Raw genomic sequence first — 16,651 nt, 5'->3', positions numbered from 1 at the left:
ACTCACTCAGTCACTCACCCAATCACTCACCCAGTCACTCAGTCACTCACTCAGTCACTCAGTCACTCACCCAGTCAATCACTCACCCACTCACACAGTCAGTCATTCAGTCACTCAGTCACTCAGTCACTCACCCAGTCACTCACCCAGTCACTCACCCAGTCACTCACCCAGCCACTCACCCAGTCACTCATACAGCCACTCACTCAGTTACTCACTCAGTCACTCACCCAGTCACTCACCCAGTCACTCACCCAGTCACTCACCCAGCCACTCACCCAGTCACTCATACAGCCACTCACTCAGTCACTCACTCAGTCACTCACCCAGTCACTCACCCAGTCACTCACCCAGCCACTCACCCAGTCACTCATACAGCCACTCACTCAGTTACTCACTCAGTCACTCACCCAGTCAATCACTCAGTCACTCAGTCACTCACCTAATCATAAGTTGCGGTGATGTCACCACAACGCCTGTGCCAGGCTAGGTGCATGAGGAGGAGGTCACGTGACAGACCCTACAGGTGCCATGGGTTGACTGCTGTGCCAGGCTGGGTGCATGAGGAGGAGGTCACGTGACAGACCCAGCAGGTGCCATGGGTTGACTGCTGTGCCAGGCTAGGTGCATGAGGAGGAGGTCACGGGACAGACCCTGCAGGTGCCATGGGTTGACTGCTGTGCCAGGCTGGGTTCACCACCACCAACTGCACCCCCCCCCCCTACTGTGCCAACAAAGCTAATGAATGAACTCTCACCCAGGTAGCCTCTGGCAGGGCTGTAGGGGCAAGTGGCTGTTAGTGGTAGCGAGTTGCAAAGACAAAGATCCCCCAGGTAGCCTCTGGCAGGGCTGTAGGGGCAAGTGGCTGTTAGTGGTAGCGAGTTGCAAAGACAAAGATCCCCCAGGTAGCCTCTGGCAGGGCTGTAGGGGCAAGTGGCTGTTAGTAGCAGCAGCGTCTATGAAGGCTGCCGGCACTGTGGCTACACACACAGAGGGGCTGGGTGGCCAGCACCACGCCCGGCCGCCTTTGTATCCCCAGTGGCGATGTTTGTACACATTGCACCGGGTACTCATCTGAGGCTGAGTCGACCTAGGGGAGGCTCGGGACCGGTTCAGATGAACGTCACCCACACACCCACCCACACACTCACCCACACACACACTCACCCACCCGCTCACTCACCCACCCGCTCACTCACCCACCCACACACTCACCCACTCACCCACCCACTCACCCACCAACTCACCCGCCCACTCACCCACTCACCCGCTCACCCTCTCACACACTCACCCACTCACCCACCCACTCACTCACCCACCCACCCACACACTCACCCACTCACCCACCCACCCACCCACTCACTCACCCACCCACACACTCACCCACTCACTCACCCACCCACCCACTCACTCACCCACCCACACACTCACCCACACCCACCCACCCGCTCACCCACCCACACACTCACCCACACACTCACCCACCCACACACTCACTCACCCACACACCCACCCACACACTCACCCACCCACACACTCACCCACCCACCCACTCACCCACCCACACACTCACCCACTCACCCACTCACCCACTCACCCACCAACTCACCCGCCCACTCACCCACTCACCCGCTCACCCACCCACTCACCCACCCACTCACCCACTCACCCACCCACTCACCCACTCACCCACCAACTCACCCACCCACTCACCCACTCACCCGCTCACCCACCCACTCACCCACCCACTCACTCACCCACTCACCCACCCACTCACCCACTCACCCACCAACTCACCCACCCACTCACCCACCCACCCATTCACCCACCCACTCACCCACCCACTCACCCACCCACTCACTCACCCACCCACTCACCCACCCACACACTCACCCACCCACTCACCCACTCACCCACCAACTCACCCACCAACTCACCCGCCCACTCACCCACTCACCCGCTCACCCACCCACTCACCCACCCACTCACCCACCCACTCACCCACTCACCCACCCACTCACCCACCCACTCACCCACACACCTACTCACCCACTCACCCACTCACCCACCCACCCACTCACCCACCCACCCACTCACCCACCCACTCACCCACTCACCCACTCACCCACCCACTCACTCACCCACCCACTCACCCACTCACTCACTCACCCACCCACCCACCCACTCACCCACCCACTCACCCACCCACCCACCCACTCACCCACCCACCCACCCACTCACCCACCCACCCACTCACCCACCCACTCACTCACCCACTCACCCACTCACTGCCTGTCCCATCAATATGAATGCATCTTGAAGTGTATGGGCTCTGTAATCCAATTAGCGCCCAGCCCGGCGCCTGCTTAATTTATTGATAACTAATAAATTAATTATTTGTGAATTACCTATTCAATAAATATCTACAAAGTCATCTCACGCCTGCCTCTGCGTGTGTTTCAAAGGCTCAATGAGGCTCCCACAGGGTTCAGTGTTAATCACTGAGACTCACAGAGCCAGACTGAGGCTCCCACAGGGTTCAGTGTTAATCACTGAGACTCACAGAGCCAGACTGATGCTCCCACAGGGTTCAGTGTTAATCACTGAGGCTCACAGAGCCAGACTGAGGCTCCCACAGGGTTCAGTGTTAATCACTGAGACTCACAGAGCCAGACTGAGGCTCCCACAGGGTTCAGTGTTAATCACTGAGACTCACAGAGCCAGACTGAGGCTCCCACAGGGTTCAGTGTTAATCACTGAGACTCACAGAGCCAGACTGAGGCTCCCACAGGGTTCAGTGTTAATCACTGAGACTCACAGAGCCAGACTGAGGCTCCCACAGGGTTCAGTGTTAATCACTGAGACTCACAGAGCCAGACTGAGGCTCCCACAGGGTTCAGTGTTAATCACTGAGACTCACAGAGCCAGACTGAGGCTCCCACAGGGTTCTGTGTTAATCACTGAGACTCACAGAGCCAGACTGAGGCTCCCACAGGGTTCAGTGTTAATCACTGAGACTCACAGAGCCAGACTGAGGCTCCCACAGGGTTCAGTGTTAATCACTGAGACTCACAGAGCCAGACTGAGGCTCCCACAGGGTTCAGTGTTAATCACTGAGGCTCACAGAGCCAGACTGAGGCTCCCACAGGGTTCAGTGTTAATCACTGAGACTCACAGAGCCAGACTGAGGCTCCCACAGGGTATCGTGTAGGGTACGTGTATAGGGTACGTGTATCGGGTATGGTACGGGTACGTGTATAGGGTACGGGTATCGGGTAGGGTAAGTGTATGGGGTAGGGTACGTGTATCGGGTATGGTACGGGTATCTGGTAGGGTACGGGTATCTGGTAGGGTAAGTGTATCTGGTAGGGTACGGGTATCGGGTAGGGTAAGTGTATCTGGTAGGGTACGGGTATCGGGTAGGGTACGGGTATCGGGTAGGGTACGGGTATCGGGTAGGGTACGGGTATCGGGTAGGGTACGGGTATCGGGTAGGGTACGGGTATCGGGTAGGGTACGGGTATCGGGTAGGGTACGGGTATCGGGTAGGGTACGGGTATCGGGTAGGGTACGGGTATCGGGTAGGGTACGGGTATCGGGTAGGGTACGGGTATCGGGTAGGGTACGGGTATCGGGTAGGGTACGGGTATCGGGTAGGGTACGGGTAGGGTACGGGTATCGGGTAGGGTACGGGTAGGGTACGGGTAGGGTACGGGTATCGGGTAGGGTACGGGTATCGGGTAGGGTACGGGTAGGGTACGGGTAGGGTACGGGTATCGGGTAGGGTACGGGTAGGGTACGGGTAGGGTACGGGTATCGGGTAGGGTACGGGTATCGGGTAGGGTACGGGTATCGGGTAGGGTACGGGTAGGGTACGGGTAGGGTACGTGTATCGGGTAGGGTACGGGTATCGGGTAGGGTACGGGTATCGGGTAGGGTACGGGTATCGGGTAGGGTACGGGTATCGGGTAGGGTACGTGTATCGGGTAGGGTACGGGTATCGGGTAGGGTACGGGTATCAGGTATCGGGTAGGGTACGGGTATCGGGTAGGGTACGGGTATCGGGTAGGGTACGTGTATCGGGTAGGGTACGTGTATCGGGTAGGGTACGGGTATCGGGTAGGGTACGGGTATCGGGTAGGGTACGGGTAGGGTACGGGTATCGGGTAGGGTACGGGTATCGGGTAGGGTACGGGTATCGGGTAGGGTACGGGTATCGGGTAGGGTACGTGTATCGGGTAGGGTACGGGTATCGGGTAGGGTACGGGTATCGGGTAGGGTACGGCTATCGGGTAGGGTACGGGTATCGGGTAGGGTATCGGGTATCGGGTAGGGTACGGGTATCGGGTAGGGTACGGGTATCGGGTAGGGTACGGGTATCGGGTAGGGTACGGGTATCGGGTAGGGTACGGGTATCGGGTATCGGGTAGGGTACGGGTATCGGGTATCGGGTAGGGTATCGGGTAGGGTACGGGTATCTGGTAGGGTACGGGTATCGGGTAGGGTACGGGTATCGGGTAGGGTACGGGTATCGGGTAGGGTACGTGTATCGGGTAGGGTACGGGTATCGGGTAGGGTACGGGTATCGGGTAGGGTACGGGTATCGGGTAGGGTACGTGTATCGGGTAGGGTACGGGTATCGGGTAGGGTACGGGTATCGGGTAGGGTACGGGTATCGGGTAGGGTACGGGTATCGGGTAGGGTACGGGTATCGGGTAGGGTACGGGTATCTGGTAGGGTACGGGTATCGGGTAGGGTACGGGTATCGGGTAGGGTACGTGTATCGGGTAGGGTACGGGTATCGGGTAGGGTACGGGTATCGGGTAGGGTACGTGTATCGGGTAGGGTACGGGTATCGGGTAGGGTACGGGTATCGGGTAGGGTACGTGTATCGGGTAGGGTACGGGTATCGGGTAGGGTACGGGTATCGGGTAGGGTACGGGTCCAAGTGAAGAAAAAAAATGTCCAGAATTTCAACTTCCTGAAGTTTTAATGGAAGGAGACTTTCCTTTTAAAAACAAAAACATCTCATACACAGCCTGGCAACTCCTCTCAGCAAGTTCAAGTGACGCTACATCTTATTTACATCACGATTCATTTCAATGTATTTGCGCATTTATTTTATGCATTGTGGCAATAAGTAGCGCCTAAAATTATGTTATACAACCCCATTGACACGATGAGACGTCTCCTTTAGCAGTGGCAAAATATTTTCCCTTTCAACTGGTACAAAAACTGACACCTTTATACGAGGCATCGTGTTTGCAATAACCACAACACAAGCAGTCAAACTGCGAACAAAAATAAGAAGTGGGTGAGCGAGTGAGTGGGTGAGTGGGTGGGTGAGTGGGTGAGTGGGTGGGTGAGTGAGTGAGTGAGTGGGTGAGTGAGTGGGTGGGTGGGTGAGTGGGTGGGTGAGTGAGTCGGTGGGTGGGTGAGTGGGTGGGTGAGTGGGTGAGTGGGTGAGTGGGTGGGTGGGTGAGTGAGTGAGTGAGTGGGTGAGTGAGTGGGTGAGTGGGTGGTGTGAGTGGGTGGGTGGGTGAGTGAGTGGGTGAGTGAGTGGGTGGGTGGGTGGGTGAGTGGGTGGGTGAGTGAGTCGGTGGGTGGGTGAGTGGGTGGGTGAGTGGGTGGGTGGGTGAGTGAGTGGGTGAGTGGGTGGGTGGGTGAGTGAGTGGGTGAGTGAGTGGGTGAGTCGGTGGGTGGGTGGGTGAGTGGGTGGGTGAGTGGGTGAGTCGGTGGGTGGATTGCTGAGTGGGTGGGTGGATTGCTGAGTGGGTGGGTGGGTGAGTGGGTGAGTGAGTGGGTGGGTGGGTGGGTGAGTGGGTGAGTGGGTGGGCGAGTCGGTGGGTGGATTGCTGAGTGGGTGAGTGAGTGTGTGAGTGAGCGGGTGAGCGAGCGAGCGAGCCAATGAGCAAGCCATCAAGATCGTAGCATCTGCGCGCGAGTGTCTCTCTTCCCACCGCCACCACCCCCCCCCCCACCACCACCACCACCACCACCACCTCCACCCCCCCCAACCCCCCCCCCACCACCACCACCCCCCCCCCCCACCACCACCACCACCCCCCCCCCCCCCCACCACCCCCCCCCCACCACCCCCCCCCCCCCCACCCACCCCCCCCCCCCCCACCACCACCGCCGCCGCCGCTACATCCGGAACATCTCCGGGAAATCGTCCTCTAAGTTGTCAGCCACCAGGTTGAGCCGACTCCTCCTCAGCGCGTCCCTCAGCTCGATGGCCCTCTCCTCCGCGCCGCGTCGTCCCCTGCGCTGGGCCCAGGTCTCCAGCGCCTTCCGGCTCTGCTCACGGAGGTCGTCGCGATGCGCGTGGCTTACCGCGTCGATGTCGGCCTCCGACAGGCCCAGCTCGCGGGAGAGGCAGCGCCATTCCCTCCCCACGGAGTGCGACACGGAGCGCAGGACGCGCGACAGGGACGCTGGAAGGGTGAGAGAGACGCGCGGGGGGAGGGAGAGACACGGGGAGTGAGAGACACGGGGAGGGAGAGAGTGAGAGAGACACGGGGAGAGAGACACGGGGAGGGAGACACGGGGAGTGAGAGACACGGGGAGAGAGAGACACGGGGAGAGAGAGAGAGAGACACGGGGAGAGAGACACGGGGAGAGAGAGACACGGTGAGAGGGAGACACGGGGAGGGAGACACGGGGAGTGAGAGACACGGGGAGAGAGAGACACGGGGAGAGAGAGAGAGAGAGAGACACGGGGAGAGAGACACGGTGAGAGAGACACGGGGAGAGGCACGGGGAGAGGCAGCGCCATTCCCTCCCCACGGAGTGCGACACGGAGCGCAGCGCGCGCGACAGGGACGCTGGGAGGGTGAGAGAGACGCGCGGGGGGAGGGAGAGACACGGGGAGAGAGACACGGGGAGAGAGACACGGGGAGAGAGAGACACGGGGAGAGAGAGACACGGGGAGGGAGACACGGGGAGTGAGAGACACGGGGAGAGAGAGAGAGACACGGGGAGAGAGACACGGGGAGAGGGAGACACGGGGAGGGAGACACGGGGAGTGAGAGAGAGAGAGAGACACGGGGAGAGAGACACGGTGAGAGGGAGACACGGGGAGGGAGACACGGGGAGTGAGAGACACGGGGAGAGTGAGAGAGACACGGGGAGAGAGACGCGCGGGGGGAGGGAGAGACACGGGGAGAGAGACACGGGGAGAGAGACACGGGGAGAGAGAGACACGGGGAGAGAGAGACACGGGGAGGGAGACACGGGGAGTGAGAGACACGGGGAGAGAGAGACACGGGGAGAGAGAGAGAGAGACACGGGGAGAGAGACACGGGGAGAGAGAGACACGGTGAGAGGGAGACACGGGGAGGGAGACACGGGGAGTGAGAGAGAGAGAGAGACACGGGGAGAGAGACACGGTGAGAGGGAGACACGGGGAGGGAGACACGGGGAGTGAGAGACACGGGGAGAGAGAGAGAGACACGGGGAGAGAGACACGGGGAGAGGGAGACACGGGGAGGGAGACACGGGGAGTGAGAGAGAGAGAGAGACACGGGGAGAGAGACACGGTGAGAGGGAGACACGGGGAGGGAGACACGGGGAGTGAGAGAGAGAGAGAGAGACACGGGGAGAGAGAGAGAGAGACACGGGGAGAGAGACACGGGGAGAGAGAGACACGGTGAGAGGCACGGGGAGAGGCTGCGCCATTCCCTCCCCACGGAGTGCGACACGGAGCGCAGCGCGCGCGACAGGGACGCTGGGAGGGTGAGAGACGCGCGCGGGGGGAGGGAGAGACACGGGGAGAGAGACACGGGGAGAGAGACACGGGGAGAGAGAGACACGGGGAGAGAGAGACACGGGGAGGGAGACACGGGGAGTGAGAGACACGGGGAGAGAGAGAGAGACACGGGGAGAGAGACACGGGGAGAGGGAGACACGGGGAGGGAGACACGGGGAGTGAGAGAGAGAGAGAGACACGGGGAGAGAGACACGGTGAGAGGGAGACACGGGGAGGGAGACACGGGGAGTGAGAGACACGGGGAGAGTGAGAGAGACACGGGGAGAGAGACGCGCGGGGGGAGGGAGAGACACGGGGAGAGAGACACGGGGAGAGAGACACGGGGAGAGAGAGACACGGGGAGAGAGAGACACGGGGAGGGAGACACGGGGAGTGAGAGACACGGGGAGAGAGAGACACGGGGAGAGAGAGAGAGAGACACGGGGAGAGAGACACGGGGAGAGAGAGACACGGTGAGAGGGAGACACGGGGAGGGAGACACGGGGAGTGAGAGAGAGAGAGAGACACGGGGAGAGAGACACGGTGAGAGGGAGACACGGGGAGGGAGACACGGGGAGTGAGAGACACGGGGAGAGAGAGAGAGACACGGGGAGAGAGACACGGGGAGAGGGAGACACGGGGAGGGGAGACACGGGGAGTGAGAGAGAGAGAGAGACACGGGGAGAGAGACACGGTGAGAGGGAGACACGGGGAGGGAGACACGGGGAGTGAGAGAGAGAGAGAGAGACACGGGGAGAGAGAGAGAGAGACACGGGGAGAGAGACACGGGGAGAGAGAGACACGGTGAGAGGCACGGGGAGAGGCTGCGCCATTCCCTCCCCACGGAGTGCGACACGGAGCGCAGCGCGCGCGACAGGGACGCTGGGAGGGTGAGAGACGCGCGCGGGGGGGGGAGAGAGACACGGGGAGAGAGACACGGGAGAGAGACACGGGGAGAGAGAGATACGGTGAGAGGGAGACACGGTGAGAGGGAGACACGGGGAGTGAGAGACACGGGGAGAGAGAGACACGGGGAGAGAGAGACACGGGGAGAGAGAGACACGCGGAGAGAGGGAGAGACACGGGGAGTGAGAGACACGGGGAGAGAGAGACACGGGGAGAGAGAGACACGCGGAGAGAGGGAGAGACACGGGGAGTGAGAGACACGGGGAGAGAGAGACACGGGGAGAGAGAGAGACACGGGGAGAGAGACACGGGGAGAGAGAGAGAGAGAGACACAGGGAGGGAGAGAGTGAGAGAGACACGGGGAGAGAGACACGGTGAGAGAGACACGGGGAAAGGCACGGGGAGAGGCACGGGGAGAGAGACACGGGGAGAGAGACACGGGGAGAGAGACACGGGGAGAGGCACGGGGAGAGAGACACGGGGAGAGAGACACGGTGAGAGAGACACGGGGAAAGGCACGGGGAGAGACACGGGGAGAGAGACACGGGGAGAGAGACACGGGGAGAGGCACGGGGAGAGACACGGGGAGAGAGACACGGGGAGAGAGACACGGGGAGAGGCACGGGGAGAGAGACACGGTGAGAGAGACACGGGGAAAGGCACGGGGAGAGACACGGGGAGAGAGACACGGGGAGAGAGACACGGGGAGAGGCACGGGGAGAGACACGGGGAGAGAGACACGGGGAGAGAGACACGGGGAGAGGCACGGGGAGAGGCTGCGCCATTCCCTCCCCACGGAGTGCGACACGGAGCGCAGCGCACGCGACAGGGACGCTGGGAGGGTGAGAGACGCGCGGGGGGGAGAGAGAGAGACGGGGAGAGAGAGTGAGAGAGACACGGGTAGAGAGACACGCGGGGGGAGACACGGGGAGAGGGAGAGAGACACGGAGAGAGAGAGAGAGAGAGACACGGGGAGAGACAGTCACTGGGAGGGAGAGAGAGAGACACGGGGAGAGGGAGAGACACAGGGAGGGAGAGAGTGAGAGAGACACGGTGAGAGAGACACGGGGAGAGGCACGGGGAGAGAGACACAGGGAGAGACACGGGGAGGGAGAGAGTGAGAGAGACACGGGGGGAGAGACACGGGGAGAGACACAGGGAGGGAGAGAGTGAGAGAGACAGGGGGAGAGACACGGGGAGGGAGAGAGAGAGAGACACGGGGGGAGAGACACGGGGAGAGACACAGGGAGGGAGAGAGTGAGAGAGACAGGGGGAGAGACACGGGGAGGGAGAGAGAGAGAGACACGGGGGGAGAGACACGGGGAGACACAGAGTGAGAGAGACAGGGGGAGAGAGACAGGGGGAGAGACACGGGGAGGGAGAGAGAGAGAGACACGGGGGGAGAGGCACGGGGAGAGACACAAGGAGGGAGAGAGAGAGAGACAGGGGGAGAGACACGGGGAGAGACACGGGGAGGGAGAGAGAGAGAGACACGGGGGGAGAGACACGGGGAGAGACACGGGGAGGGAGAGAGAGAGAGAGACACGGGGGGAGAGACACGGGGAGAGACACGGGGAGGGAGAGAGAGAGAGACACGGGGGGAGAGACACGGGGAGAGACACGGGGAGGGAGAGAGACACGGGGAGAGACAGGGGGAGAGACACGGGGAGGGAGAGAGAGACACGGGGGGAGAGACACGGGGAGGGAGAGTGAGAGAGACAGGGGGAGAGACACGGGGAGAGACACGGGGAGGGAGAGAGAGAGAGACACGGGGGGAGAGACACGGGGAGAGACACGGGGAGGGAGAGAGAGAGAGACACGGGGAGAGACAGGGGGAGAGACACGGGGAGGGAGAGAGAGAGAGACACGGGGGGAGAGACACGGGGAGAGGCACGGGGAGAGAGACACAGGGAGAGACACGGGGAGGGAGAGAGTGAGAGAGACACGGGGGGAGAGACACGGGGAGAGACACAGGGAGGGAGAGAGTGAGAGAGACAGGGGGAGAGACACGGGGAGGGAGAGAGAGAGAGACACGGGGGGAGAGACACGGGGAGAGACACAGGGAGGGAGAGAGTGAGAGAGACAGGGGGAGAGACACGGGGAGGGAGAGAGAGAGAGACACGGGGGGAGAGACACGGGGAGACACAGAGTGAGAGAGACAGGGGGAGAGAGACAGGGGGAGAGACACGGGGAGGGAGAGAGAGAGAGACACGGGGGGAGAGGCACGGGGAGAGACACAAGGAGGGAGAGAGAGAGAGACAGGGGGAGAGACACGGGGAGAGACACGGGGAGGGAGAGAGAGAGAGACACGGGGGGAGAGACACGGGGAGAGACACGGGGAGGGAGAGAGAGAGAGAGACACGGGGGGAGAGACACGGGGAGAGACACGGGGAGGGAGAGAGAGAGAGACACGGGGGGAGAGACACGGGGAGAGACACGGGGAGGGAGAGAGACACGGGGAGAGACAGGGGGAGAGACACGGGGAGGGAGAGAGAGAGAGACACGGGGGGAGAGACACGGGGAGGGAGAGAGTGAGAGACAGGGGGAGAGACACGGGGAGAGGCACGGGGAGAGAGACACGGGGAGGGAGAGAGAGAGAGACACGGGGGGAGAGACACGGGGAGAGGCAGCGCCATTCCCTCCCCACGGAGTGCGACACGGAGCGCAGGACGCGCGACAGGGACGCTGGGAGGGTGAGAGAGACGCGCGCGGGGGAGAGAGAGAGACGGGGAGAGAGAGTGAGAGAGACACGGGTAGAGAGACACGCGGGGGGAGACACGGGGAGAGGGAGAGAGACACGGAGAGAGAGAGAGAGAGAGACACGGGGAGAGACAGTCACGGGGAGGGAGAGAGAGAGACACAGGGAGGGAGAGAGTGAGAGAGACACGGGGAGAGGCACGGGGAGAGAGACACGGGGAGAGAGGCACGGGGAGAGAGACACGGGGAGAGACACGGGGAGGGAGAGAGAGAGAGACACGGGGAGAGACACGGGGAGAGACACGGGGAGGGAGAGAGAGAGAGACACGGGGGGAGAGACACGGGGAGAGACACGGGGAGGGAGAGAGAGAGAGACACGGGGGGAGAGACACGGGGAGAGAGAGACATGGGGAGAGAGAGAGACACGGGGAGAGAGAGACACGGGGAGAGAGAGAGAGACACAGGGAGGGAGAGAGTGAGAGAGACACGGGGAGAGAGACACGGTGAGAGAGACACGGTGAAAGGCACGGGGAGAGGCACGGGGAGAGAGACACGGGGAGAGGCACGGGGAGAGACACGGGGAGAGAGACACGGGGAGAGAGAGACACGGTGAGAGGGAGACACGGGGAGGGAGACACGGGGAGTGAGAGACACGGGGAGAGAGAGACACGGGGAGAGAGAGACACGGGGAGAGAGAGAGAGACACGGGGAGAGAGACACGGTGAGAGAGACACGGGGAAAGGCACGGGGAGAGGCAGCGCCATTCCCTCCCCACGGAGTGCGACACGGAGCGCAGCACACGCGACAGGGACGCTGGGAGGGTGAGAGAGACGCGCGCGGGGGAGGGAGAGAGACGGGGAGAGAGAGTGAGAGAGACACGGGTAGAGAGACACGCGGGGGGAGACACGGGGAGAGGGAGAGAGACACGGAGAGAGAGAGAGAGAGAGACACGGGGAGAGACAGTCACGGGGAGGGAGAGAGAGAGACACGGGGAGAGGGAGAGACACAGGGAGGGAGAGAGTGAGAGAGACACGGGGAGAGAGACACGGTGAGAGAGACACGGGGAGAGGCACGGGGAGAGAGACACAGGGAGAGACACGGGGAGGGAGAGAGTGAGAGAGACACGGGGGGAGAGACACGGGGAGAGACACAGGGAGGGAGAGAGTGAGAGAGACAGGGGGAGAGACACGGGGAGGGAGAGAGAGAGAGACACGGGGGGAGAGACACGGTGAGAGAGACACGGGGAGAGGCACGGGGAGAGAGACACGGGGAGAGAGACACGGGGAGAGAGACACGGGGAGAGACACGGGGAGGGAGAGAGTGAGAGAGACAGGGGTAGAGACACGGGGAGAGACACGGGGAGGGAGAGAGAGAGACACGGGGGGAGAGACACGGGGAGAGACACAGGGAGGGAGAGAGAGAGAGAGACACGGGGTGAGACACGGGGAGAGACACGGGGAGGGAGAGACACGGGGAGAGACACGGGGAGAGAGAGACATGGGGAGAGAGAGACACGGGGAGAGAGAGACACGGGGGGAGAGACACGGGGAGAGGGAGAGAGACACGGGGAGAGACAGTCACGGGGAGGGAGAGAGAGAGAGACACGGGGAGAGAGACACGGGGAGAGGCACGGGGAGAGGCACGGGGAGAGAGACACGGGGAGAGAGACACGGGGAGAGACACGGGGAGAGACACGGGGAGGGAGAGAGAGAGAGACACGGGGGGAGAGACACGGTGAGAGAGACACGGGGAGAGACACGGGGAGAGACACGGGGAGAGACACGGGGAGAGACACGGGGAGAGACACGGGGAGGGAGAGAGAGAGAGACACGGGGGGAGAGACACGGGGGGAGAGACACGGGGAGAGACACGGGGAGAGACACGGGGAGAGACACGGGGAGAGACACGGGGAGAGAGACACGGGGAGAGAGACACGGGGGGAGAGACACGGGGGGAGAGACACGGGGAGAGACACGGGGAGAGACACGGGGAGAGAGACACGGGGAGAGAGACATGGGGAGAGACACGGGGAGAGACACGGGGAGGGAGAGAGTGAGAGAGACAGGGTGAGAGACACGGGGAGAGACACGGGGAGGGAGAGAGTGAGAGAGACAGGGTGAGAGACACGGGGAGAGACACGGGGAGGGAGAGAGTGAGAGAGACAGGGTGAGAGACACGGGGAGAGACACAGGGAGGGAGAGAGTGAGAGAGACACGGGGGGAGAGACACGGGGAGAGACACGGGGAGGGAGAGAGAGAGAGACACGGGGGGAGAGACACGGGGAGAGACACGGGGAGGGAGAGAGTGAGAGAGACAGGGTGAGGGACACGGGGAGAGACACGGGGAGGGAGAGAGTGAGAGAGACAGGGTGAGAGACACGGGGAGAGACACAGGGAGGGAGAGAGTGAGAGAGACACGGGGGGAGAGACACGGGGAGAGACACGGGGAGGGAGAGAGAGAGAGACACGGGGGGAGAGACACGGGGAGAGACACGGGGAGGGAAAGAGTGAGAGAGACAGGGTGAGAGACACGGGGAGAGACACGGGGAGGGAGAGAGTGAGAGAGACAGGGGGAGAGACACGGGGAGGGAGACACGAGGAGGGAGACACGGGGAGAGAGACACGGGGAGAGAGTGAGAGAGACGCGGGGAGAGAGAGAGACACGGGGAGAGAGAGAGACACGGGGAGAGAGAGAGACACGGGGAGAGAGAGAGAGAGAGAAACCACTCTCTCCCCACCCACCCCACCCAACCACCAACACGCTCACCCACCCACCCACTCACTCACTCACTCACCCACCCACTCACCCACTCACGCCCCACTCACTCACTCACCCACCCACTCACCCACTCAGCCACCCACCCACTCACCCACCCACTCACCCACCCACCCACTCACCCACTCACCCACGCACCCACTCACCCACCCACCCACTGACCCACCCACCCACCCACCCACTCACCCACCCACCCACCCACTCACTCACTCACCCACCCACTCACCCACTCAGCCACCCACCCACCCACCCATCCACTCACCCACTCACCCACCCACTCACCCACCCATTCACCCACCCACTCACCCACCAACTCACTCACCCACCAACTCACTCACCCACCCACCCACCCACTCACTCACCCACTCACTCACCCATCCACTCACCCACTCACCCACCCACCCACCCACTCACCCACTCACCCACCCACCCACCCACCCACCCACTCACCCACCCACTCACCCACCCACTCACTCACCCACCCACTCACTCACCCACTCACCCACTCACCCACCCACTCACCCACCCACCCACTCACCCACCCACCCACCCACCCACTCACCCACCCACCCACCCACTCACCCACCCACCCACTCACTCACCCACCCACTCACCCACCCACCCACTCACCCACCCACCCACTCACCCACCCACCCACTCACCCACCCACCCACCCACTCACTCACTCACCCACCCACCAACTCACTCACCCACCCACTCACCCACCCACCCATCCACTCACACACCCACCCACTCACCCACCCACCCACCCACCCACTCACCCACCCACCCACCCACTCACTCACCCACCCACCCACTCACCCACCCACCCACCCACTCACCCACCCACCCACCCACCCACTCACTCACTCACCCACCCACTCACCCACCCACCCACCCACCCACTCACCCACCCACCCACCCACTCACTCACTCACCCACCCACTCACCCACCCACCCACCCACCCACTCACCCACCCACTCACCCACCCACTCACTCACCCACCCACTCACCCACCCACCCACCCACCCACTCACTCACTCACTCACCCACCCACTCACTCACCCACTCACTCACTCACTCACCCACCCACCCACCCACCCACCCACCCACTCACCCACTCACTCACTCACTCACCCACCCACCCACTGACCCACCCACCCACCCACCCACTCACCCACCCACTCACCCACTCACCCACCCACCCACCCACCCACCCACTCACCCACTCACTCACTCACTCACCCACCCACCCACTGACCCACCCACCCACCCACTCACCCACCCACCCACCCACTCACTCACCCACCCACCCACCCACTCACCCACTCACCCACCCACCCACTCACCCACCCACCCACCCACCCACTCACTCACTCACCCACCCACCCACCCACCCACCCACCCACTCACTCACTCACCCACTCACTCACCCACCCACTCACTCACTCACTCACTCACCCACCCACTCACCCACCCACCCACCCACTCACTCACCCACCCACCCACCCACTCACCCACCCACTCACTCACTCACCCACCCACCCACTCACCCACCCACCCACCCACCCACTCACTCACTCACCCACCCACCCACCCACCCACTCACTCACTCACCCACTCACTCACTCACCCACCCACTCACCCACCCACTCACTCACTCACTCCACCCACCCACTCACTCACCCACTCACTCACTCACCCACTCACTCACCCACCCACCCACCCACCCACCCACCCACCCACCCACCCACCCACTCACTCACTCACCCACCCACTCACCCACCCACCCACCCACCCACCCACTCACTCACCCACTCACTCACTCACCCACTCACTCACCCACTCACACACCCACCCACTCACTCACTCACTCACACACCCACCCACTCACCCACCCACCCACTCACCCACCCACCCACCCACCCACTCACCCACCCACCCACCCACTCACCCACCCACCCACCCACTCACTCACTCACCCACCCACCCACCCACTCACCCACTCACCCACCCACCCACCCACTCACTCACTCACTCACTCACCCACCCACTCACCCACCCACCCACCCACCCACTCACCCACCCACTCACCCACCCACCCACCCACTCACTCACTCACCCACCCACCCACTCACCCACCCACCCACCCACTCACTCACTCACTCACCCACCCACTCACTCACCCACTCACTCACTCACCCACTCACTCACTCACTCACTCCACCCACCCACCCACTCACTCACCCACTCACCCACCCACCCACCCACCCACCCACCACTCCACTCACTCACTCACTCACTCACCCACCCACCCACTGACCCACCCACCCACCCACCCACTCACCCACCCACTCACCCACTCACCCACCCACCCACCCACCCACTCACCCACTCACTCACTCACTCACCCACCCACCCACTGACCCACCCACCCACCCACCCACTCACCCACCCACCCACCCACTCACTCACCCACCCACCCACCCACTCACTCACTCACCCACCCACCCACCCACCCA

General features: G+C 62.6%; 1 protein-coding gene across 1 annotated transcript; it reads right to left on the bottom strand.

Moving 5' to 3' along the window:
* Positions 1-6,146: 6,146 nt before the first annotated feature.
* LOC144954938 (FAS-associated death domain protein-like) lies at positions 6,147-6,462 on the bottom strand (the record flags this gene model as incomplete). The annotated part of the gene is made up of 1 exon (XM_078885306.1): positions 6,147-6,462. A coding segment is annotated over one exon (315 nt), but the record flags the coding sequence as incomplete, so codon positions are not given.
* Positions 6,463-16,651: the final 10,189 nt, after the last annotated feature.

Source organism: Lampetra fluviatilis, unplaced genomic scaffold (genome assembly GCF_964198595.1).
Source record: "Lampetra fluviatilis unplaced genomic scaffold, kcLamFluv1.1 SCAFFOLD_1212, whole genome shotgun sequence".
NCBI classification, from domain to species: domain Eukaryota; kingdom Metazoa; phylum Chordata; class Hyperoartia; order Petromyzontiformes; family Petromyzontidae; genus Lampetra; species Lampetra fluviatilis.
This window is presented reverse-complemented; position numbering and strand designations above follow the sequence as displayed.